The sequence below is a fragment of the Drosophila melanogaster genome, chromosome X (assembly GCF_000001215.4).
Source record: "Drosophila melanogaster chromosome X".
Classification (NCBI taxonomy): domain Eukaryota; kingdom Metazoa; phylum Arthropoda; class Insecta; order Diptera; family Drosophilidae; genus Drosophila; species Drosophila melanogaster.
This window is the reverse complement of record NC_004354.4, coordinates 20,448,435-20,473,551: the sequence shown is the minus strand read 5'-3', so window position 1 is coordinate 20,473,551 and position 25,117 is coordinate 20,448,435. Positions and strand designations below refer to the sequence as shown.

The window sequence follows — 25,117 nt, the reverse complement described above, 5'->3', positions numbered from 1 at the left end:
GTAAAGATAAGTGATCTGATAATTATGTTATGTCCCTACCGTTAACCAGGTTCCATGTCGCTGACGACCATTACGGATACACTGGACAGCAAGCTACGCAACTTGCGCAGCGGCTCCGAATCGAATGATGAGAATGGATCGCCCGAGTTTCCCAAGAACCGGCGGCACACCTTGGGCCAGCCTCTGCACATGCACTCCGAGAACATTCCGTATGCGGACGAGTCGCCCGAGCGGCTGTTCCATCAGTTTTGCAATCCCCTGGAGACAGCCCCCTTATCCCTGCATCTAAGCCGCTCCTGCACGGCCACAAATACAATTGGTGGCGATGAAAAGCCTTCGAAACAGTCGGGTGGAGTTGCACCACTGCCCCCAAGTTTGCTTAAGGCCGCACATAAGCTACAGCACTCAGCCACGGTGCCCATTCATCAGGGAAGCTCCACTGCACCAACTAGCGGAGCAGCCACGCCAGTAGGCACGCCAACCGGAAGCGGTGGGGCCGGAGCTATTCCCTCGCGCAGCTCATCGAGCAGTGTCACGACGCTAACCAAAAGCATACAACCCAGGTTCAGTAACTATCTAAGCTACGAAAGAGGCAATGCAGCCGCTGGAGGCGCCGAAAGGGTGGTGGGATCCGCCGGAGGAGCTGCCTCCGACGACGATTCCGAGGGCTCGACCACCAGTGATCCCAAGGAGAAGCTGCTTCTCGGTGAACGACCGTCGCCTTCGTTTTTTATCGAGCGCTACAACAAAAAGAGACGCGATCATCGGTTATTTCGCAGCGCCAGTTTCAATTGCCGGAACTACTCCACCAGGCACATAACGGCGCAGACATCCGGAGGAGTAGCGGCGGGAGTATCGGGCGGAGTAGCTGGAGCGGTGGCGGTGGGGGTGGCTTGCTGCCAGGCATTGAGCACCACTGGCTTGACCAAGGACGAGAAGACTGATATGAACCTGACCAAGAAGCGCCAGATCCAGAACAAGCAGAATCGGTCCATTAAGCGGCGGCACACAGTAGGCGGACCTCACGACTATTCCGCCAGCAATGGTGGCTGCTCGAATCACTCACACGGTCACGACCTGGCAGCCATCAACTACAATCACCACAATCGCCATCACCAGCAACAGTTGTTGAAACTGGGCAGCGCTACATCTGGCGGTGGAGGCAGTGGCGCAGCCGCGGCCGAGACGACGACCACCACAACGACCACCACCACGGTGCTGCGGCGCCTCGGTACAGGTCAAGCTGGCGCCGAAGCTAGTGTGGCATTGCCCGCATCAAGTTCCGGATCGAGCAGCAACAACAATAACTCGCCCCAAAGCGATGGCAGTAATGGCAACGGCGGTGGAGTGGCGGGAGTTGCCTCCAATGCACCACCAACTGGCGTAGGTGTCGGTGGCAACAACAGCAGCGGAAGCAGCAGCAACAGCAGCAGCACCAGCACAACTCCCGCTGGGAACGGCGATCAGGTCCTGGAAGTGGGCATACGTATCAAGAACATTAGCCGGGGTCGCTTCTAAAAACCTGTATACCCAGACTAAGAAAACAGACGGTGGCAATTTCACATGGTGAAACACACATGAAACACTCTGGGCGAACTCACATTCTTAGCAAACAGTCTATACAAAGCTAAAAGTGCTAATATGGCTAAAAGCAGGCAGTCTGCTTATATCGCGTTTTAAAGAACCTGACAAAAAACATAGTTAAAAATAGCTCCTAGTGCAGATTGCTGCGACAAGACCAACCCGAAATAGCAGTTGCTTAAATGTGGTTAACCTGATTAATTGACACTTTGAAACCCACAGTTTACAAGAGTATTAACGAAAGGTTTAATATATAACCAAAAGGCATAATGAGAAGATATTTAACAATAGTCTGTTAAACACACAAAAGCTAAACACACCTTTAAAAAAAAACAAAAAAAAACAAAGTTAAATTGAATGTTAACCCTGAACAAAGTTGCTAGAAAGGCAAATCGTTGTAGCAAAGGCTATGCGAACACCTCTAAGTAGTCTTGCTTCACAGACCCTTGCGTTTAAAACTATGTTTTGCATGTTAAACGATGAAAACTAAATTTAAATTCAAATAGGGCGTGGCAAAGCTACTTCAATGGAGTGCATTGTACCTTCTGCTACTTAGGATCTGTAAAAAGTAGTCATCATAATCTATTTTACTATATATACCTATATATCAATGTGCAGTTGCAGTGTTGTGTCCGAATTGGGTCTTAAAAGTTAACCAGAAGGCGTGTAGAGAAGTGTTGATTGCGAAACAAATCAGCAGGGCAGTTGAAATACATAATCTTACATATTCTATCACAATATATTTATATATTCATGCGCAGACCCCAGGAAGTTGTGTCGAATACAATATATTACAAATATAACCCATTGAAACTCGACCCAGGAAAACTTAAACTAATCAGTTAGCAAGGATCCGAGATCGAATTGCTTAATACCCTGTAATGAGAAGGCACAACTTCGAGGGAAAACAAATCGTATTAATGCAACGCAGGCAAAACAATCTGTACGAGGTCAGGAAGTAATTTATTCGCACACACGAAGTACACAAAACACACAAATTAAATGGGAACCAAGCAAAGATGGCAGATATATTGCGAGAGACAGAGCAAGATATATACACATAACGAGTGACAAGGCGAGGGAGATAGAAAGAGAAAGAGAGAACTATTTTGTAAAACTTATACAACACATTACAGAGAAATCGCATAAGCAACCACCTACGGTAAAGGAACAATTGATGGATAGTCGCCTGTCCGTGTCCGTGCACCATTGAGTTGGATGAGTCCTTTTGACAACCAAGTTGTGCTAGGTCCTGCATAGGGATCAGTTCTGTTCTTGATTTAGATGTGCATTTGTTTTTCTTTTCTTCTTTGTACCTCTGTACCTGTTGTACAAAAATTTTAGGGCTGATGATCCCCATTTTGGTGCCTTAAATTATTGGCTTTAAATTCTGTTAACCTTTTTTTCCACCCACAAAATTGTTTTTTGATGAACCAATTTTTTTTTTTTTTTGTATTATTTATTTGGAGAATGGTGCTGGCGGAAATGCATGATATAGGTGCAGCTACAAAGCTATGAAGTAGGGGATACATTTTCCCGATTATCCCGACAGGCGACTAGAAGAGGGATGGCGTGTTCGAAATTAGGTTTGATTGATAAAGCGACTATATGTTTACCATGTGACGCACGAGAAACGGCATAAATTTACATTTACATATATAATATTATATATTTTTGTGTAGTTTGTATATGATTTAAGTTTGGAAAATACAAGAACGCATAAAAGTACATGCAAATGCATATGATTAAGCGATTAGATAGTAGTTGTATAGTATTCCTCCCATTTTTTTTGCTGTATATACGAGTTAATTTTTTTGATTTCATTCACAATTATGATTTACACCACCCCCAAAAAGGATATATATATATAAAGATTATATATTTTGTACGCATTTTGTTTTGTTACCCGATGGCAGAAAATGAAAAAAATCGAGAAGGCGGAAGTAAAGAAGTATATAGAAAGTACCCAAGCGCGTAACGTTGCTATATAAATATTATGATTAACTAAAAACAATTTTTTGTTAGACGTTAGGTAGTTATTTTTTAAAAATTGTATTTTCTATTATACATGTATACATCTATATATATTTTATTTGTATTATGATTTTTTTGAACAACAAGTAAATGTGGATTTTCTATAATGCTGACAACACAATAAAAAAGAAACAACCAATATTACGAATAAATTGTACAAGTATAAACCAGCGACAAGCTCTGTTTTATTATCGTTTTGTTTATCAACTACATATAAGTACCCAGCAATGATAATGATCTATGTACAGAATGGCTTTGTGAACGTTGGAGTTTATAGCTTGGCCTGTGGACCCGTTCCGGAGATTTTGTAGACGAACTCGTGGGCCACATCGTAGTACGGATTGCAGCTCTGGCGCACTCTCTTCAGCCACGCCCTGATCTTGGGGTACTTGATCCTGACATCGTAGTCGGCCATTCCTGGATTGCATGAGTGAATAATAAGAAACCTGTAATTATCTCAAACTGAAAGTATGCTCACGTGTCTGTTCGATTTCACAGGCTGCAAAGATGTCCGCAACGGTGAGGGAGGATCCGGTGAGGAAGTCCTTGCCCTCCAGCCAGACCTCCTCGACTACGTCGAGGTTGCGCTCCATCTGCATGCGGAACGTCTCGATTTTGGCTTCGGAGGGTGTGCGTCCTGTCAGAAGCGGCTCCAGCCACACGGTGCGGAAGTACATGGCGCAGGTGAGCCGCAGGGACATGTGCTGCCATTCGAGGAACTCGTCGACGCGGCTCTGGTCAACGAAGTACTTGGGATAGAGGTGCTCCGGTATCTTGCCCTTGGCGCTCAAATAGCGCAGGATGGCCACGCTCTCCGCTAGCTTGTAGCCATTGTCGTGGATGCAGGGCACACGCTGGAAGCGGTTAATCTCCTTCTTGAAGTCTTCGGTCAAGTGCTCGCCTGTGGGGCAAAGACCGTAGTCGAGATTAGATTGCACCCATAAATGGTGGTGGCGGTGGCAGTGGCGGGTGGAGCCATACAAAAAAAAAAGCACAGATGTTACCAAAACTATTAAACTAACAGTTGTATCAACGTAACGCACTTATTCACAAACTAAATAATATTTTATGGATAAATCCTTTTATCAAGGTACAATTGTTAAATGTGGCTAAAGCGCAAAATGATTGTGTATTGATCAGTGAAAAAGACGTTACGTTCTGTACTTCGTTTGAGATACGTGAGGTATTGGCACTCCTGTCCACCACATGGACACACTTTGACCCGCACACCGGTTACCCTTACCATTGCGCAGGGCAACCACGCAGTCTTCGAAGGGCATGTTGCTCAGCCGGAAGATAATGAACAACGCCCTCGAGGGCTGCGACATCAGGTCATAGTAGTAGCGAATGGGAGCGGACATCCTCAGGTTGGTTGGCTGTCTGGAGGGAACTGCAAAGAGAAGGTGCTTGCAGTGGTTAGAGGAGGCTTCAAAACAAATAAATGGGCGCCGGTCCAAAGATCACCGAAGAATCTCCACGGAAAGCCGCATAGCAGCACTACACCCAACACACCCCTGAACTCACCACAAACACGGTCGGTGGGCAACTGCAGCTATTCCACTGAGCCAACAACTTGGATCGAATCTAAATCAGCTGGCGGCGGGGCAAGAAGTCGTACGTAGTGAAGTGGTGAATTGTGGGGAGAGCGAGCTTTACGTAGTGGATTTCATCAACGAAAAGCTCTGCGCGCTCAGTAGTGATACGCGTTAGTGCGAAAATCAAGTAACGGACTTATAAACAATTAAGAAAAAAAATATTTCTGACTTAATATTTATTATTTATCTAAAAGTTTTTTAGATCACTGCCTGGCCAAAGAAATCGGATTAGATATTTAGTTTTAGATATCGTGTGATTTTTAGATATTTAGATATTTTAGATATCGTGTGATATGTTGGGAGTAAGCACTTCATTTTTTAAATAAACAAATGAAAGTTTCCAAGAGAGTTTATCAGATTTATAAACTTCTCCCGTCCTTCATTATGTTCTTTTTTTTAGCATAGAATAGAACTAGAATAATTCGAGTTCCTTACACTTACTAAACTTACAACTTTGTCTACTGCTTTTAAAATATATATTTATAAAGAAGAAATTAATTAATTATCACAATTAAATTAAATTTACTTTACTCTTATAATTCAACTTTCAAAACATTGATTTTAAACTAACCTCTACGTTTGAGCACCTCATCAAAGGCCACCTGCAGCTGATCCTCGTCATTGCTGAGTCCCAGTAAACTGGCCAAAAACGACACCGACATGACGAGATCCGAACTCCACTGAATTAAGCCAGTGAATGAACTGGATGATGCAGCTGCTCCAACTTATATACTCTAGGTCGTGGATGCGTAGAAAATGTGAATGCGAATGCGACTGGGAGTCGAATAAACAAAAATTAAAGAGAATAGGCGCAAGGTATTAGAAACCCTCGAGATAAGGCGGCGTAGTTCCCTCGTTGCACCAGCTACACTGCAAATCGAAAAACGAATTATTGTGAATATTGAGTAGGTGCTACCCTCTGATAATATTGCGAAAGATATAGGAAAGAGAGAATTCCATAATGCAATAATTAAATAATTAAAAATTCCAGTGCAACTGCGCTTCATACATCCGCCGGCCAATCGGAAATATGTATATTGTAGAGTAAATAATCAATCTATCTAATAGTTCTGAGCCATTGGCAACGGCGGAAGGCCAGGAATAGAAACTCCCCAGGGAAGGTCCGTCTTATCGCTCGATAAGGAGAGATTGTTTACCCCATTGCCAGTTCTGTGGCAACAGGTGCACCATTCACCTGAACAGCTGATGGATCGGGATTTATTTATCTGCATATATCTCGAAATAGCCATCCGCCACGCAAACTTCGTTTTCGATTAGGTATATATCGTATGTGTATTTATTAATTCCGATTCAAACATACCGACGTCTTTTGCTTTGTACTTGTATACATTTTAACTATATATATGTATATATATATATTCATATACAATTTGCGTGGGCGTGTATATATACACAGACGTATGTATGTATATACACACACGTATATATGTGGTTTTTTTTTTTTTAATTGAGATAAAGTGGAGCCAAGGTGTCATCCACCTCCTCTTTGGCCGGGAAAAGGTACATTTACAAAGAGTATAAATTAGGGTATAAAGATAATCCACAACATTTATACTCGGTGTAGAGAGAGAGATCACACAGTGGGGGAAATAGTTATTCGTACGCTTTGTAAATATACGTATATAAAAATAAAATACAATTAAATAAAACTGGGAACTTGATTTGGCTTGGCTTGGCAGCGCATAATATATGTAGATATAGTAGACACATAAGATCGGACGATATGCCGCCCATATATGTACATACAGATACATATGTATGTATATATGGTAGTTTAGGTGTACTTGACTTATTGTTGACTTGATTGTTACACACAATTGGATATTTTTCGCTGGTACTGAGTTTACTTTGCAACGAATTGTAATTTATAATTTGATGCATGCGTTTTTTTGTGTGATGTGCGATTGCAAATACAGCCCCTTTAAAATATTATTAGGCTTTTTTTCTTTTTTTTTTTGTTGCAAATTTTTCTGGTCAGTGTCATAATATAAGAACTTGAAATTTTGATAATATACATACAATAGAGCGTTGAAGACATAGACATCTAACCAACCACTCAGTCCAACGTTTTCTAATACTTAATATTGAAAGTTTCAAGTTAGGTAAAATGTATATTTTCCTTCAATTCAATTTTTTTGTTGTGTATATTGATAAACTAGGGCGAACCTTTGATATAACGTGATAAATACATTGCACCCTCCTGATTTTCTCTACATAATAAAACATACTATATGTACATATGTACTATATGTTTTTCGCGTATGTATACCAATGCACTGAAAACAAATTGTTCGAGTGCAAAGTGTGAGTAACAGATGTCTATACAGTTGTATAAGGTTTTAGATTTCATATATGATTTCATTCTTTTAATCAGAGTCTTATGCATTTGCTGCCCCTGTTTTCTGGTTTCCTTTACTTTGGGGATATGCTTGAGGAGTTTGGGAAGAACTTACTAGACCTACTATGGTTAAGTTACCATTAGGATTACAGTTACAGGATTAGTGGTTCAGGTTCAGTGGTTTCTGGTCGCATACAAATCTAATTTGAATACTTTATAGCGAAGACATCGATCGACACATACTTATTACTTATTGTTTGTTTGTTAGTCTGCGTTTTCATAGTGCGTTTCTGTGTTATTTGGCAAACGAAATTTGACTGAACTACTGAATCTAGATTCTATAATAACGCTCTATGTAGCTACATATACGGCTGGGTTCTGCCCATCCATTTCTCTACTTGTTCTCGATGATCATCTGCAGTTGGAGAACCAAACTCCGGGCCAATTGGAGCACCGATTGGGCATTGTGGCGTTCGGCCATTTCTGAAACCACAAGAACCATATAGCAATTGGTATAATTTTACTTATAAGTTGTATGCCATGTATCGCACCATTGAAGAACTTGATGACATCGGTGAAGTCCATGCTGTTCGAGAGAATGATGTCGCGATAGGTCTCCAGCAGGGCAAGGGCCAGGAAGAGTACGAAGTGGCCGGAGGCGATGTGCTTGGCCGCCCAGATCACCTCCCACGTGGCGAAGACGTCGTCGTAGACGAGCTCCCTCTTGAAGTCCAGCAGGAACCATCTGTAGCAGAAGTAGAAGTGCGTGTAGTCGCCGTTCGAGTCCATCAGATCGTACATCTCCGAGTCGAGGATCTGGATGAGGGACCTGTGCGAAGTGGGTTATTTATTTAGTTAGTCCGACTGAAAGTGCCCGCACTCACCTCATGTTCGCAAAGTGCATGTCCATGGCCCCGCCGCTGGGAAAGTTCTCGATCATGCGCTCCATGAGCTTGCAGAAGCAGCTGTAGCTGAGCGATTCGTCGTCGAAGATGACCAGGAGGGGAGCCACCAGGTCGCACATGCCCTGCATGTAGCCCACGTCCAGGTGCTCCCACACGTACGTGGAGATCACGTTGCGCAGCTTGTCCAGGTTCTCGTTGGCGAAGTACCAGTAGTTCCTGTCGCACCTCTGCACGTCCTTCTCGATCCGATGCAGATTCAGACCAAACTGCTCCAGGAGTTCGCTCTGCAAAGTATACGAACCAAATTATTACCACGGAAAATAAGAAGTATATCTGAAATGTAGTGAAAATTGATTGCTCAATTGCAATGATGTAGTATAACAACATTAAGACAATATAAAAGTATGTTTTGATGGGTGTGATTCAATCTTATTTAAGTATACCTCAATTGAGCCATTTTTCAGAAATAATAATCGAATAATAGAATTCGGTAGACTTCCATTTATACCCGTTTCTTGTAGAGTAAAAGAGTATACTAGATTCATTGAAAAGTATACAAGTACTACAAGCAAAGCTATATTAGCAGAACACGTAGTATATGCGATTTCTGTTTACCTATTCCCAAAATACTAATTTATTATCAAATGGTATTCACATTCACACTAGCTAAGGAAGGGGTATCTGATAGTCGGGGAGCTCGACTATAGCATTCCCTCTTGTTTATTATATGTATATGCCTAGTTGAACCACTTCCTAGGTGGAAACTGTACAAATTAAATTTAACTCTTGTTCAAATGCCTTACGGAAATTGTCTCAAAAGTGGACTGCACGCTACTTACACTGTAGACACCTCCATTGGAGCTGGCTGGCGAGGCGCAAGCGGACTTCGGCTGCTGTAGGGCATCCATATTGACGCCTGCTCCGCCGGATTCTCCAGCCTGCTCCTCAAGGGGCGACATCTGGTCGCCCTCTGCCGCCTTCGGACTGCGCTCCCAGTTGGTAATGTCCACCGATGCCTTGGTAATGATGACAGCTGCGGCGGCTGGTGGTGGTGGCGGCCTCACTGCATCTTCATCGTCCGGCAGCTGGAGATCGTCGGCACTCAAGTACTCCGGGCTGAGAACACTGCGCGTGTCGCTGTTCGGGCGTTGATGCACCTCGCCGGGTCCCACTGTCTCGTACGAGGAAGCTGTGGATGCCGAGCAGCTGGGCTCCTGATTGATCTGTTCCTCCAGCTTCCGGTAGTCCGGTAGCTTGCTCTCCGACTCCGAAATCTTTTCATCCTGCTGCTGCTTTTGCTTGTTGTCCTCCTCATCCGGTTCGTCCAGTTCATTGAAGCTCTCGTCCACGTGACCCGAATCCGTGCTGGTCTTCATGGCTCTCGGAATGGGTTTCACAGTCAGGTGATTGCCACTCACCGCGCACTCCGCCTGCTGCTGCTGCTGCTGCTGCTGCTCATCGAACTCCAGATCGCCGGGATCTGAAATGTCCGATATGTCCTCGAATACCTCGTTTTCTAGATCGCCACCGGCTTCGAGATCGGCTGCCCGCACGGTTCTGTCGTTGCCGGAGTTGCTGCCGGAACTCAGCTTGGCCACCGCCCGCGCTGTCTTCTCCTTCTCTCTCTGCTGCACAATGGCGTCCACCGCCAGCCACTCGCTCATCGTCGTCTCATAGTAGTGCTTGCAGGTCTCGTCCTGCTTCTTGCGATCCTCCGTTGTGGAGCCGAAGGCGTAGTGGCCCAAGAGGTACGGCCACACCTCCTGCCGCAGCTCCGGCTGGACGCCCCCGAAATAGACCAGGCGGTAGAACTCGGTTGCGTTCTCCAGCACCCCATTCACATTCAGAAGCTGCCAGCGCTCCTTTGTCAGGCCCTCCTCATCGGCTTTCACTAATGGACGTGAAAGCTACAATATGTGAAAAATCATCGAGTCTTGCTCACTTACTCTCAGGCGTAATCCTCCCGTGCACCAGACCGGACAAGTGGGTGCGAACCGTGGAGAGGTGGCGACAGTAGGCCAGCCAGCCGTAGAAGGCCCTGGAGATGATCTGGCGGCGCATCGTGGAGCAGACCATCTCGATGCTGGTACTCTGCGCCTGGAGCAGCTGTTGCTGTTGCTGCTGCTGCTGCTGGAGGATCAGCGGCGACTCCATCGGGAACTGGTCGATGGAGAGGCTCTTGTTGGAGCAGTCGCTGCTGCCGGTGGTGGAGCAGCTGCTCAGCTGCGCCCTCCGCGGAGTGCTACGCACAAAGTCCAGGATGGAGTGGGTGGCAGCTAGAGATGTAGAATCATGGGTCAAATCAAATTCAAAGTGGTTTTCAGCCACGAAGAATGGTTGCACCACTCACCGAACTCCTCGTGGCGACTCTTGCTGACGATGCGGAAGACGTAGTCGATGGGCGTCTCGTCCACGGACTCCATGACCGAGGGCAGGATGCGGCGTCGCATGCTCCGGGGCCACAGGAACATCTTGCCGATGCCCCGCTGCGACCACAGTGGCGGATCTAGCTGGCCGTGTGGCAGGAGACCTGTCTCCAGGCAGCTGAGAAACTGCTGCATGTGTCCACCTTCGGGAAAGTGAATGGGCGGCCGCTGGACGCCGTCCTGTCCCACCAGGATTACGGTGCCGCCGCTGTCCTCGCCGCGACTCTGGTGACAGTGGACGTAGACAATCTCGTCCACGTTAATGTTCAAGGCGTAGGCCCAAAAGGCGTCCTTGTCGATGTCCTCCGCCTCCTCCGCCTCGGTGTAGCCGTTCATCAACTGGTTGGGCGTCCACTTGATGGTCAGCGTCTGGATGTGCTGATGCAGGCTTAGGTATCCCGGCATGGGTTCCGCCACATCCTTGGGCAGCACCTGCACATTGTTCTTGCCGTAGAGCAGCGTGGCCTTCGCGTTCTGATGCAGTGACTCCACGTAGTCCTTGGCCACACTAGCCGAGGCGATCGACTTGAAGGATCCAGTGCCCGCCTCGTCGGAGCTTGTGTTCAGGCTCCTCTTGAAGTTGATGATCGCCGGACGCGAGCACGTCGACGAGGAGCGGCGACACGAGCTGATCCGATGGCGTTGCACCTGTTTTTATTGATGGAAAATCAAATATTTACTTATCTCAACTAAATAAATATTATATTATAATATTATTATATTATATATACATTGGGAATTAAGATCAGTATTCAAATTGAATTAAAAGAGCCATACACACCAGTTCATCTGCGTGCGGATCGGTCCAGTAGTGATCGGCTGTTTTGGCCCGCGTGAATTCCAGGGCACAAGGACCCACCAGCAAGGAGCTGAGAATGGATCCGTAGTCCGAATCGGCCACCAGGGAGTCCCGATCATAGAAGCTGCTGGCATTGCTCACCAGATACTCAATGATTTTGGTCAGGCGCTTCTCATAGAGAGCCAACCGAATCCACAGATACCTATGCGAAGATATGACTTTAGCCCAGAAATTGATTTCCGCTGAAGGAACTCACTTCATGCTGGCCAGGGACATGCTGGAGGTGCTCGCACTGACGCTAATGGAAGCGGACGCGGAGGACGTGCTGGCCGCTGCGTTGGTGCCTGTGGACATCGAGTTGCTGCTGCTCTTCTTGAGCATCGGCGGCCGCTGGAAACTGTCGCTGCTGCTGGAGGAGCGCTTGCTGGGATCGCTGGCCTCGATCTCCTGCACCAGCTTGCTGATGTGCTCCGCCTCCGGGCAGCTCTTGGCGATCTTGTGCAGCAGCGCCGTCGTCGAGGAGGTTTTGAACAGACCCAGCGCCCTCCGCCGGAGGCCCTGGCTTAAGCAGGCCTCCACGGCGCCGCACAACGAGGTGACCGAGCTGCTCTCCTCGTGGACGTACTTCTTGGTCACCGCCTCCTCCATCAGCTGCTTCACCTCCTTCTTCACGCTGGCTATCAGCCGCTCCTTGTAGTCGGAGCCATCTGGGAAAGGATGCAAAATAAATGTAATGGAACTGAGTAGAGTAACTTTTACTCGTCACTCCAAGAGTAAATGAGTATACTACAATAGATTCGGTGAAAAGTATGTAACAGGCAGAAGGAAGCGTTTCCCTATATAAAAAGTATATATATTCTTGATCAGGATCAGTAGCCGAGTCGATCTAGCAATAACCTTCTGTCCGTATGAACGTCGAGATCTCAGGAACTATAAAAGCTAGATGGTTGAGATTCAGTCGTCATTTTTGGAAAATTGTTGGACATTTTTCATAATTTTATTAGTTTTGTAAATTTCTATCGATTTGCCAAAAAACTCTCTAACGCCCAAAAACCACCAAAACAGTCACGCCCACACTTTGGAACAATTTTAAAAATTTTGTCTCATTCTATCGGTAGAAAAATTATGAAATTTCGCGTTCGCATTCACACTAGCTGAGTAAGGGGTATCTAATAGTCGGTGAACTTGACTATTGCATTCTCTCTTCTTTTGATCAGGATTAACTTTCAAGCTAGAAAATTTCGCATTTTAACTGAGATATGGCAACAATGTTGAGCTTCAAATTGATTTTCGATCTCGACTATAGCATTCTTGTTTTAATTTATTTTGTATGTTTGCTAATATAATTACATAAGAAGGCATCCTTAGACCAAATGCATTTATTTATAAGCTCCATTATATTTCTGAATAGGGCAGAGAAATAAATGCTGTCCTTCGTCATTCGCCAAATCAAGTGTTCAGCAATAAAAAAAAGTGTCAAAAAGGTGTCGCAAAAAGGTAATCATGTCCACTATAACAACGTAGATCCGTAAATACAATCTTATCTGCATTGATAAAGGTCACCGAAGACTGATAGTCAATCAGAGAAAAGTCATTAAACAGATAGCGGAATATAATAGTTGTGTAATTTTTGTTCAATTATAATAGTTTTCTAGTTTTGGTATTCAACCAGTATATAAACCAATAAACATAACTTTCGCATCAAATGAACTATTTTCAGTGTGTAATCGATCGTTGCGCAAGTTGAGTAATTTAAACGAATATAAATAGTAGTGAGTGATGTTTGACAAACCCCTGCTATTACATTTCGCAGAGTGAGACGAAGGAAAAGTAAACCCCGCCGGGTCTTAAAACCAAATCACAGCGCCAACGCCCAGTAAACATTTGCCCCAAGCGCCACATTCTCTATATATACATATCCCCCATGTCCTGTTCGTCCTGTTCGTCCTGCAGTCTCTGAAACTCAATATGTCCAACATGTGTTGACTGCCGCCCCTCAAACACTTTCCCAACCAAAATGCTAATGGCATTTGCACTCAAAACTCACGATGGCCAGCGGCCACGTATAATTTCATTTTCATTAATTGTTTTCCATTCGGAGCGACAGCTAGTGGATTGCCTGGTTGCCTGGCTGTCGGTGGCGTGGCCAGGATATAAGCGTTGACCAGGAACCACTGCGAACGCAGATACACTCACAGATCCATTCGGTTGATGAATGTGTGAGCAATGGTCAAGGGAAGCATATGCAGATATATGCAAGGGTATATGTATGTGCAAGTACGATGGACAGACAGGCAATAAACAAAAGCCAATCAAAAGCCATAAATTCTAAGAACTTATTGTATGATAATTGAAGTTCACCAATGGTGTGGTCGCACTGAACTAGTTATTCCACTCATCGGTATCCCATCATGATTTGTGCACAATGGTATTTATTATATCATTGGTCACAGCTGTCAACTTTTCATTATGATTATTGTAAACTTAAACTTATGTATCTGGCTAATGTAATGTACATATGTGTATGCAGCCAAGCTGTGGAGATATGTTATATATTTCTAAGATGACAATTGGGCGTCGTAAAACAGCCACATCAATATTCCATCAAATTGACTTCGGATTGGATATTGGTTTTTGGGGTTTCCCGGATGCACTTCCCACTGCTAAGCTGATGGCCGCCGCCCACTGAGCTTGCTTCATTATGCTGGGCGCGGATGGGGACGAGGACGCGTACGTGGACTTGTAGGCGGGGCAGCTGTGAACTGTGTGGCACTGTTGCTCTGTGGCGACAACAAAGTGCTCGCCGTCTGGAACGCCGACCGCGTTGTCGCCATGCCACGTCCTTGATGGGTGGAGTTGGGTGGCAAAGGCAAAGGCAAAGGCAGAGGCAGTGGCAGTGGCAATGGGCAATGGGTGGTGGTGGGACATAATGGGGCGTCCCCATTTTAATTGCTACTCCTTTGTTGCACCATTTCCATTTTGCATTTGACACTTGTTGTTAGTTTTCCATCTCCCTTCGACCAGCCATTGCATGTAATTAGCATTTAAATGTACGCAGCACCGGCCTTGGCAACAAGTTTTAATAACTGCACTTTCCGTCAGCCGAGAAATGCAAATATGCTGACGAGAAAGCGGAGAAAGTTTTTCATCCCGCCATTTGCCATTTGCTATTTGCGTTTGCCTTTTGCTGATGCTGTGATTTGTTTATTTTGTTTATTTGTTTGCCTGACCTCCGTGGACGCGGCCAAATGAAAGTAAATATTAAAAGATACTCAGATAATTATACCTTTATGTATATGTGCATTAAGTCCCCACGGGCTATGTAAATTACATTAGATGTATTCACATCTGCTATTTCTTAAATTGCTTTAAATTCATTATTGCCAACGATTATTAACGAATACTGCTTTTGAAAACTAGACCATGATCGGAACGTTAATAGTTTTGAATCAACAGCGAATATATATTGAAATAGAATTTTTGTTTGGCAGAATTTAGTAGCTTCAAATTTATCACTCATACGTACTGTTGTCTGCGATAGAATATTTTTTGTTTGTTTGTTTTTTTTTTTTGTCCAATAGAAACACTCTAGGTTAAATGCGAAAGATGACGAAGTTCAATGTCTTAAGATTTAGTTTGCAAACTGCCCCTGCAACAATTTAGCCAGCTTGTGAGCAACATTGTGTAAAGTTCGCGTTAAAGTCGATTTAAAAAAAAAAAACAACAAAAAACTTAAATGAGCATATGGACACAGTTTTCTCCCAGTGGAGTGGTCTTCATCTCTATCGACATTGGCACTGGCCACGAAACCCTTTGGGATCGCCCAGCCGGAGCAGCTTCAGCAACGGCATCTGAATGAAAAAGGGGCGTTGCTGGTCCTTTGGGCGGGTCACCTACACAGCGACCTTGACGAGCTGCATGGTCTTGGTCCTGGTCGTGGTCTTGACCAGCGATTATCCCGTCGGGAAAAGCTGTAGGTCAACACGCGCACAGTAATAGGTGCAAGCGAAGCCATAAAGGCTATCTTTAAAGCTCCCGGCGATAGTAAAACTTTAAGCGCATTTATTAAACTAAATCGCTTGCTTTAAAATCTGGCCAAGCGAGTGATTTAGATCAAATCTTAACTAAAAATCTCTAATATGTGGAAAATATATGACATTTGGCAGCTGATATAGAAACATATTTTTAGCTAATTATAAACGTTTTTGAAAGTGACTTAAGAGAAACTTGCCCAAAAGTAGCTGGTAATAAATGAGGACCAATTAAGATTGTTGGAAATAAGTAAAAACGCGAGAGCTTGTAATAAAATCGCAACATTTTCCCGTACCACCTGGCGTATGGTTAATAAATCAATCGGTCAAAATGAAAATCAAAAGCGACGAGGGAGAAAAAATAAACCGTTTTGGAATTCATCTTGAAAATTAAAAGGAAACTCTCGAGCAACAGCATCGAGAAGCCCTACAAGAAACTTTATCAATTATCTGCAGAACAATCAAGAGCAAAATTTGCCGCACTGAAAATCAATTTCAGTTTCAGCCAAGTTCAGGAAAGATGCGAAAAACCGGGCTCAGAGCATCCTGGAGGGTCCTTCGTCCTATGGGGGCCTCCACCGTCCGCAATCGTAAATTCATTTGGCCCACCAAATGGCAATTGATGGCTTAAACAGGCTCAATAACCATTTTGGGGCACACACACACACACGCACGCATACACTCAAGGCCGAACCTTAATTAAGGTGAGCGGAAAATGGGGAAATCGGAGGATAATGGGTGCCCGTGTGGTTGGCTATTCCTAGCCAGCAGCATTTTAAATAAAATGATTCTATTTTCATCGCCCAAAATGATTCGCTGTTCGCTGGTCCGCATTTTCCTCGATGTTTGTTTTGATGTGAACACGGCTAAATATATGTATTCATATATATATATATACATATATATATATAGATGCAGGGATTTCGTTTCATTTCGGCTTTACGACCCTGAACCATTTGGAGCACTTACAACTAGCTATGGATAATTAAATGGGCTTAAATGGCCAGAAATGTTCGGTTTGTGGCGACAAAGGAAAGGCGAATATATTTTCAGGGGAAAATTGTAAACCTTTTGCTCCTGCTAACAGCTATCACCATTGTTTCACCAAAATGAAACTGTTGCCTGAATTCCATTTAAATTGCTTTTAAACAAAATGTCTTTAATGTCTTACTTTGTTGCCTTGCTGTAACAACTCTCACAATTGTTAATTTTGCAATCGAATGCACAGGCATTCTTCAGATACTTTATCTGGAATCAAAATGCAGATATATATACGTACATACGTACACACATACATATGTATAATGGCTGGAAGCTTATCAAGCTGACAACTATTTCCATAGAATTAAGATAAGGACTTGAGTTATAATGACACGAAGAGAGCGTTTTGAATCTATAATAAAATAAAATCCAATCACACACATGTGCACAACAGATGTCAGTGCACTGAAGGAAATTAGTGTTTGTTAATTGCATATATTGCGATAGTTTAGAACGTTATTTTGCATGTACTCATAAATAAATCTGCCGCTTAAATTACAAATAGTATTACTTTAGTTTCAGTTTTTGCCCTTCTCCCAGTGTACAGCTCATTGTTCGACAATCTTTCGGATACACATCTATTTTTGTTGTTGTAAATTACAAATAGTATTACTTTAGTTTCAGTTTTTGCCTTTCTCTCAGTGTACAGCTCATTGTTCGACAATCTTTCGGATACACATCTATTTTTGTTGTTGTATTTTTCTGCTGCGTAACATTTTTGGCTTCGATTCATTTGGCTGTTGGCTGTTTTTTTTTTTTTTGGGGATAGCCTCACTGCAGAAAGTGTGTAAGGACCCGCATAAGCAGACAACTAAATAAATGTGTACACGTATCTGTGGCCCTGTGGACGGGGCAGAAACTACTATGCGACATTAATTACAGACTAATGTATCGTGCATATTGTACGTTGTGTACATATTGTACATATTGTACATATGGTGTATGTTGGCCTCAACACGCAAACTGCATTAAGTGTTGCTGTTTCGCATTTGAGTGGGGAAAAACTTTCGCTCGCTTTCTCCCACGGAGTAGGCGGGTTGTGTGGTAAATCGAAGTTTAACGGGGCCCCCAAATTGAATGGCATGGGAAATTAATGTCTGAGTGTCCCAAAATAGCTAAATATTGTAGATTAGCTCCACGATTAGGATCGCAAGCACCTGTTTAATTAAATGGTTGTTTTTAACAAAGTTGGTCGTGGAAAGTGTTCATTCAAATTCACGTGTTATTAATTATTTCACTAGCAGAAAGGTTAAAATCGTCATCATCTTCTACCGTTATTGCGCTATATGCACATGTGTTTGTTTTCTCGCATGTTCATAAAAAGTTATGAACTTTTTTTTGTTTTAACGCTCGCGTTCGTAAATGCGGTTAATAAATATATATTCGAAATAATCTTCGCGGCGAACGCTATACAACATTAGCCAGAGAATAAGGTTTTTGGTTCAGTGAAAAAGCCATTAGCACAATTCAATTAAATGGCATTAAATTAAAAAGTTGTCCATGCGCATGCATTTTGCATTAATCAAATTGAATGCAAAAAGTTGATTTTCAATTCACTAGAATTGAAAAGTTTTTGCAAATTGAATCAGAAAGTTTAGATTGCGACCTAAAGTAAATGTAATGGGTTAAAGGGTTAAAATGCAATAATTGGAAATGTTATGCATTTTACGTTAGCAAAACTACTTTTAATGTGCAAATTGCAAATAAATAGAGAGAATCATACTTTGTTAATTAACAAAAGTTTATGGATAATCCAAGATAGTAGTAGAAAGTAAAAAGTGCAAAATTCAATGGCATTAAGCAAAGAAGCTTAATAAACCGGTAAAGAAAGCTTAAACATTAATAGAACCCGCTTAAATAGATGCAAATCCGTTAAAATTGAAAGACTGCAGCATATTCCCGTTAAGAACTTCTGAAAACTTTCACTTTTTCATACCAAGAGTGCTGACAAAAGAACTAGAAAATACCGAAAACTTGCAATCCGTGCAAGAAAATCGCAGGCATGGAAATGCGCGCAGCTAAGCCGCGCGGCTTTCCGAGAATCTGGAGCTGGATCTGGAGCTGGAGCTGGATCTGCTGCAGTTGCTCGCCCACGCCGCTGGCAAATGCAATTTGTTGGTGTTTGCAATTAAAAATTTTATGCGCCGGGCTTCAACGCTGGATCCAAGTTACCCCTCTGCCCACCGCGCAGTCGACCTCTGAACTTTGCGCCAATTCTCCTTCCGCTGGCAGTAAACTTGCTGTTTTCCTTCGCCGTGGGCGTTGCAGTCAAGCCCATGCTAAGCAAACATGGCACGGAGTATTTAAGCAGCTTACGCCGCACAAAAGTGCCGGAATCTCGGAGAGCTGGCAGTTGCAGTTTGTGCGCCAACTGGCACACAAAACTCTGGCAAACGAACACTGGCCGGAATACGTAATTAGGACGGGGAAAGCAGTTTCATTCGCCACTCAACTACTCGTCCACTTTCCATTCCCATTTCCCCCATTTCAAATGCATCAAGTGCACGGCCAGCAAAGGTCAGAAGGTCAGGGGGTCAGAGGGTGTATGGTGAATGGTGAATGGTGAATGGTGAATGGTGAATGGTGCATGCATCGTGCGTGGTACGATGACATATGACGAATGCACTGACCTTTTGCTATCCCACAACCCACGAATTTTGGCGCTTGATTGAGCTGATTCCCGATGCCCGAATAAGTAGGCAACATATTTGTGGCGTTCGATCCGATTTCATTTGTGGAACTCATCGCTTCTAAATAAATAAATAAAAAAAAAAAATTTGTGGAATGCACCATCTAACATGCAATAATTACATGAATTAAGCTTAAAAACGGAACTTAATGTTAAATATTTGCGCCAATGAGAGGGAAACTAGTCAGTACGTCTATTAAAAGTAAGCGTATCTGTATCATTTAAAATATGCATACGCGTAACACGAAAAAACGCCATGGCCGAGTTAGCCGACTATCAGATACCCGTTACTCAGCTAGTAAAAGCGCGTACGTGAAATTCATACATATCGATAGAAATAAAGCATTTTTTATATTAATCAACAGCTTCACCTTCATCTTTTTGGTCATATTTCTCGGAATCCTTTCTCCAGGGAAGTGAAACTGACCAGAATTGCAACTTTACCATCGATGTAATTTAATAAAGGTCTCAGTTTGTAACTCGTTGATATTTAGCAAGACAGGGTATTTAGGTAGTTTAGGCAAGCCGACGCTTATATACCCTCTGTATGGATATAAGTTTCACCGAAGCTATGCCGACTCAGTTATTATCGTGATAATAACTTCACCCTTTCACTGCATTCAGCTTCTGAATATACAGAATGCAATTACATATTTACTTTAATGATTATTGGCAATATATATTATTTTGACTTGAGGCCTACTTTATCGCATTCAATACACCAAGGACTTCTTCAGATTTCCTTTCTGTGTGCAATCCATACCAATGGCATTTTTAAACGAATTTCGATCCGCTGCCTCTCATCTGTCCATCCAACTATCAGGTCGAAAATGAATTGACAAACAATGCGATTTCGTTCGCAGGCGTTTGATTGACATTTGGGAATGCGGCTCTTTGAAGAACTCGGTCTATTCGTTTCGCCCCCCGCTCCGAGAGTCCTTGGAAAAGGACCAACTTTTGGGTCGGCCCCGAAAGGAGCCATCGCAGGGCGGATGGAGCAGACGGAGCAGGGCTGACATGAAATTAATGATGGCCAGACAGTGGATTTTTAATTTTGAAGGTGCCTAGCTCCGGCTTCAATGCTAATGGCACCGACAGGACGCAGGACATGCAGACATACGCATGTCAGGATAACGACTCAGCCGTTGACAGTAAGCTCACACTTTGATGGCTTTGTCATGAAAGACCGAGGACGTGACGGCAGCAACCAATGCTGAAGCTACGGCAGGCACCCAGCATACACTACACACAATACAAAACTCTAGGTAATGTTTCAACATGTGGCAACATCGTCTGTGAAGTAAAGTTGGTTGTATTGAAACGTAGCTTCTTATTGGCAACTTACTTATACATTTTCCCCCTTAGAACAGAGTCTTCAATCATATTATTTCTTTTGCGTATAGACAGCGTGTCCTGTAGTACCAGCATACCCACGATACCGCAGAGAGGCGTGCAATACTTTGTGGCTAGTACTTTCGCACACACGTGTGCCTCACAGACGCATGAGCACTGCCACTCGCACACACACACACACAAACAGGGGCACACAGGGCCTTCCATTTGACCTCTGTTACTTTTACTGTCAACGCGGCGTTAAGTGCACGGCCGTATGTTTGCACTTTAGGGTGGACCTGCCCAATAAGTAGCCTTTTCGAGACCCATATGTCACAATTATCAATTTAAAATTGCGTAGAGAACATTGAGGAGCTTCTTACATGGCTAAGGATACTTTATTTCTCACAGGACATGACAACATGAATTTGGTGATATTTGTGAATAAAGTGCCATCGAAATCTGTGTCCCGTGTTTTTGGTATATCGTTTGCCCAAGTAATATGTACAAGAGAAATTTCCTAAATTCAACTATTTCTCATGGCATCGATCTGAAGCCACCTGTATAAATTCTTTTTAAGTTGCTTATCCTTGGGGAAAGCGCTCAACATTTTGTAACATTTTCACTATATTTTCAAGAGCATCTGTATACGAATATTTCGTTGATGGGGAATGTTGTGCACTTTAAGCACGCCTTTGTGGCCCAAAATGTTCAGTTGGTGTTTTTTTTAATCAGATTTTGCCTTCAGCTGTGGAATCCGTTTGGCAGTTTTTCCGTTAAACTACTACAACTACAACTTTCACGGCGGCTCACTCTGATGGGCGACACTGAGCCGCAGCTCTGGCAAGTCAATCTCTTCGAGGCCAACTTGAGTCCACGGCGCACGGCTCTTGGCTTTTAGCTAATGCCATAATTGAGCAATTGATGACGGCCACATCATCATCAGCATTGCCAGGCGATGGACACGTCATCGGGGATATGGCAAGGAAGTGTGTGGGTGGAGTGGGTGGAGTGCGCGGTGTGGGCGTTTGAGGGGCAAGGCCGAACTGCTAAAACATAAACAAACGCCCCCGCCTTGACTACGGGGCACATCGAATTGCCGCATTTTGCTGCCATGCCACATCGATGCGGCCAATCGATGTTCATTCATAAAACTTTTACGCCCGTGCTCATCAGCCCCCAAGTGCACCCCATTACCAAAACACCGCACTACGCACTCCGCACATTGGACTACGGACATTGGACATGGACATTGACCGGAGTGCAGAAGGAGCCACGGGATGTCTGTCTGGCGCAGGAGATGCCGACTCGGAATCGAGCAGAGCAGCAAACACACATGACGCAACACAGTGCGCATTCAAATTGTACAAACCATCGGGGAATTAGTTAGTTTAATTTATTTATTGCTTAAAATGTAGCTTTGCTGTTTCATCTCCCTTAATTAAGTTCTTATGAAAGCAATTTTGAGCGTGCACAAGAAGTGAAGTTTAAGTTGTTAAATGAACTACCAGCTATCAGCAAGCCGTAATTCAATTACTTCGGAACTACTGAATAACTGGCAATAAAAATTCTGGATTCATTACAGTCAGCCCGCTTGAGCAAAGGCCAAAAGTCAGGACCAAACGGTAGGCTGCCTGCCTAGGCAGGCAGTTGAATGAAACTCATTAGATTATAAAATAAAATTGCAGAAGCAATTAGTCAAGTGTACCTGTTGCCCTAATCAAATCAAGAGCTCTCCACCAGCATTCCATTCCATTCCATTCACTAAAAGGGGTCTTATCCCAATGGCACACAGCACACGATCTGTGTGGCGCAAGCAAAAGAAATTGCCTCGTCGGGCCACACTTTTGTGGCCCTGACTGTGCGCCTAGCTAGCAAAGGCAGTTGCATTGATTGCCAGGGATTAGGATTACCGGGAAATGCACCATTCGTACAACCAGCACGCCCAGCAACGCCCACAAGTCTTGCACACCTGAATGAATAATACCTGGAAAACCTAGATGTATGTACATATTTCAATTTGCATCGCCTTAGCCGCTGCGAGCAGGCGAAGTCACGAAATTCTCGCATTTCTCGAATCTATGAAATATGACAAATGAATGGCGATGCCCGAATGCAGAATATCCCTGAATGCGGCACGTGTGCACAGGCATCATCATCAGCATTTGAGCGTGACTATCATTGTATGTATGACGGCAAAGGCAATGACGGGGGAGTATGGTTCTAGAGTTACGCGAAAATTCTAGGAATTAATGTGTGATATTCAAGAGCAACTGCTACAAAGGAAACTCTGTTTCATTTGCCATGACTACTTCAGTTCAAAGTTTGGCTTACACAATCTACGATTGATTGCCATTGCTGTTTGTTTCGAACTGTAAGCAAATCATGCGAATAATTATTAATTGCAGCATGCATTCATTCTCTACCAATCGCGATTGATTTCAATTGCCTCTGTGTGCGTGAGCAATTACAAGGTTCGCCGAATATCTGTCATACGCCACGTTGGTCCGGTTTACAATTTTTACAACTACAAGCTACCTGTTTTTTTTTTAAATTTAAGCCTTCCACTTCATATTATTAATTCGCAACATTTTATATAATATCTTTCGTACAAGATATTTATGGAACACTTTAAACACTTTTACCTTTACTTTCTCCCTGACGTCAAAAATTCATTTAAAAGGCTCTAAAAAATATGAGAATTCGTGTTCTATGGGCCACCCAGGTACTTGTGGGTTTTGGGGATTTTTTTTTTTTTTTTTTTTGATTTTTTGGTGACCCGATCACTGTTATTACCTGCATTGCCTTGCACCATTTTGCAGCGTATCTTATATAGTATCGTATCGTGGTGTTCTGGCTGCGCGTGGGCGTGTGTTTGGGGCTTGCGGAGATTGCCCAAAGCTTTTCGCCGTAATTTCGTGCCTCTTCTCGCGCGCGTAAAATGTATTTCGAAAAATTGTATTTGTGCTCGTATTCGTATTCGTATTTGTATTCGTATTTGTATTTGTTTTGCGTATTTTGCGTATGCCGACCGACGCCAGCAGAGCGCAAAGTGTCGCCTATGGCAGCGTGCGTTTTGCCTCGCTTTCAGCGCTTTCTCCGCTTTCCTGGTTTTTCCTCCTGGATTTTCCACGCTTGCGTCCCTTTTCGCTTGCCCAACTAGTTGCTGTTGTCCTTTATAAATAATTTGGTTGCCGCCGCAGGGGGTGGGGCAAGGGGTTTCGGCTCCCGCTCGCCCATCGGACGACTCCTGGTCGCTCTGACGCACTGACTCACTGACCAACTGAACCCAAATGGGTAGCCAGAAAACCAAAAAAAAAAAAGTGAAAATAGGGCCAGACTCTCGGCAGCAAGTCGTGTGTTTTTTCTCAGCAAAAGCGCACCGTCTGCACGCGACCAACTCCGCAGCGAAACTGAAGCGGAAACTGAAACTGAAATCGAAATAAAAGCCTAAAGGGAATGCGGCAACATCGGCGGCCGCAACATGAGGCTGAGCGCGCGCAACATCAGTGCAAGCCACTTCGGCAACAATTGCAGCAGGACTCTTTGAACACACAACTATTAACCACTATTTAAATATAACATTTTTTTGCATTTTTTTCTACCTTTGAAAGTTTTTATTTTGAATGCGCTTTTATGCTTTTGGGAACTGAATTATATTAATAACCTCTTTCCAGGATGTAAAATCGGAAAATGCGCTTCTTGGCAACGGAATGTCAGAAATTAAACTATTATACTAAACTAAGTAAGCTAAGAAACCTTTCCAATTCCTAGAGAAACTGTTAAACGGTTTAAACACATTAACGCATAACGCAAATTAATGTTTCGATATTAAAATAAAATATTACAATTTTCACCAGAAATTCTAGCCATTTTCCGCTTAAATCATCGCATCTCTGATATAAAAGGCTCCCAACAGCAACACAAAAACCAACAAAAGTGCCAGCAACACTTACAGTTGAAACATGTTCCACAGCAACATAAACAGTAACACAACGAAGCTTATGTCTCCGCACCCCGCTCACAACTCGACCCCTTACCATTAAAACATTCCCGTTACTTTCGTTTGGGAAGCTTTTCGCTACACACATACACACACACGCGCACGATGCAGGCGAAAATTTTAATATTTATTTCAAATTTAAATTAAATTAAATGTGTTTCGAACTTTCCTTGATGGATTTTTCCCTGGTACTGCAAGTTGAAAATATTATCAGTATTTTCTAACACTATTTGTATAACCGCTGATGTGCCCCTTGAGAAAGTCATCTTAATTCAAAGGCTTTCATATATATATGACAGGGGAACTATTAACTAAATAAAAC

At 43.5% G+C, this 25,117-nt stretch overlaps 3 protein-coding genes across 10 annotated transcripts in view, besides 4 other annotated features; 1 reads left to right on the top strand and 2 right to left on the bottom strand.

Moving 5' to 3' along the window:
- RhoGAP19D (Rho GTPase activating protein at 19D) overlaps positions 1-3,597 on the top strand; it is a 40,740-nt gene extending 37,143 nt beyond the window's left edge. For 4 of the 5 annotated variants that reach the window (NM_001169338.2, NM_001258851.1, NM_001298567.1 and 1 more), the window contains one exon: positions 50-3,597. In NM_001169338.2, coding sequence (NP_001162809.1) covers positions 50-1,518 — 1,469 coding nt within the window. In that variant the 3' untranslated portion in view covers positions 1,519-3,597. The remainder of the gene's footprint in view (positions 1-49) is intronic. The other variant, NM_134552.6, reaches the window with a different exon arrangement.
- Positions 3,598-3,755: 158 nt separating this feature from the next.
- On the bottom strand, positions 3,756-6,097 carry GstT3 (Glutathione S transferase T3). 3 transcript variants are annotated; one of them, NM_001298566.1, is made up of 5 exons: positions 5,782-6,097; positions 5,140-5,345; positions 4,859-5,005; positions 4,094-4,516; positions 3,756-4,032 (listed from the first exon to the last, which is right to left on the bottom strand). In NM_001298566.1, exons 3-5 carry the CDS (start codon positions 4,974-4,976, stop codon positions 3,887-3,889), a joined length of 687 nt encoding a protein of 228 aa, NP_001285495.1. In that variant the 5' UTR covers positions 4,977-5,005; positions 5,140-5,345; positions 5,782-6,097; the 3' UTR covers positions 3,756-3,886. The 3 variants fall into 3 exon arrangements, with proteins under 3 accessions (NP_001285495.1, NP_001162808.1, NP_728347.1); NM_001169337.2 differs by lacking the exon at positions 5,140-5,345 and having other exon boundaries at positions 5,782-5,912; NM_167706.3 differs by lacking the exon at positions 5,782-6,097 and having other exon boundaries at positions 5,140-5,167.
- Positions 6,098-6,486: 389 nt separating this feature from the next.
- Positions 6,487-24,221, bottom strand: tbc (trabuco). Of its 2 annotated transcripts, none has more exons than NM_001298565.1 (9): positions 23,589-24,221; positions 11,956-12,406; positions 11,682-11,901; positions 10,825-11,548; positions 10,421-10,750; positions 9,314-10,365; positions 8,454-8,758; positions 8,121-8,398; positions 6,487-8,052 (listed from the first exon to the last, which is right to left on the bottom strand). In NM_001298565.1, exons 1-9 carry the CDS (start codon positions 23,605-23,607, stop codon positions 7,964-7,966), a joined length of 3,468 nt encoding a protein of 1,155 aa, NP_001285494.1. In that variant the 5' UTR covers positions 23,608-24,221; the 3' UTR covers positions 6,487-7,963. The 2 variants fall into 2 exon arrangements, with proteins under 2 accessions (NP_001285494.1, NP_608395.6); NM_134551.7 differs by having other exon boundaries at positions 7,332-8,052.
- Positions 9,125-9,195: a mobile genetic element.
- Positions 12,552-12,657: a mobile genetic element.
- Positions 12,658-12,912: a mobile genetic element.
- Positions 19,706-19,760: a mobile genetic element.
- Positions 24,222-25,117: the final 896 nt, after the last annotated feature.

What these genes read in the sequence shown, in the direction of transcription:
- GstT3 (NM_001169337.2), bottom strand. Translation starts at nt 5,872, where the DNA reads ATGTCGGTGTCGTTTTTGGCCAGTTTACTGGGACTCAGCAATGACGAG. An exon ending in CGTGGTTGCCCTGCGCAATG is followed by an intron (nt 4,517 to 4,858) that starts GTAAGGGTAACC and finishes TTTGCCCCACAG; the next exon opens with GCGAGCACTTGACCGAAGAC. An exon ending in CTGTGAAATCGAACAGACAC is followed by an intron (nt 4,033 to 4,093) that starts GTGAGCATACTT and finishes CATGCAATCCAG; the next exon opens with GAATGGCCGACTACGATGTC.
- tbc (NM_001298565.1), bottom strand. An exon ending in GAGTCGCCACGAGGAGTTCG is followed by an intron (nt 10,751 to 10,824) that starts GTGAGTGGTGCA and finishes CTACATCTCTAG; the next exon opens with CTGCCACCCACTCCATCCTG. An exon ending in ATGCACTTTGCGAACATGAG is followed by an intron (nt 8,399 to 8,453) that starts GTGAGTGCGGGC and finishes CACTTCGCACAG; the next exon opens with GTCCCTCATCCAGATCCTCG.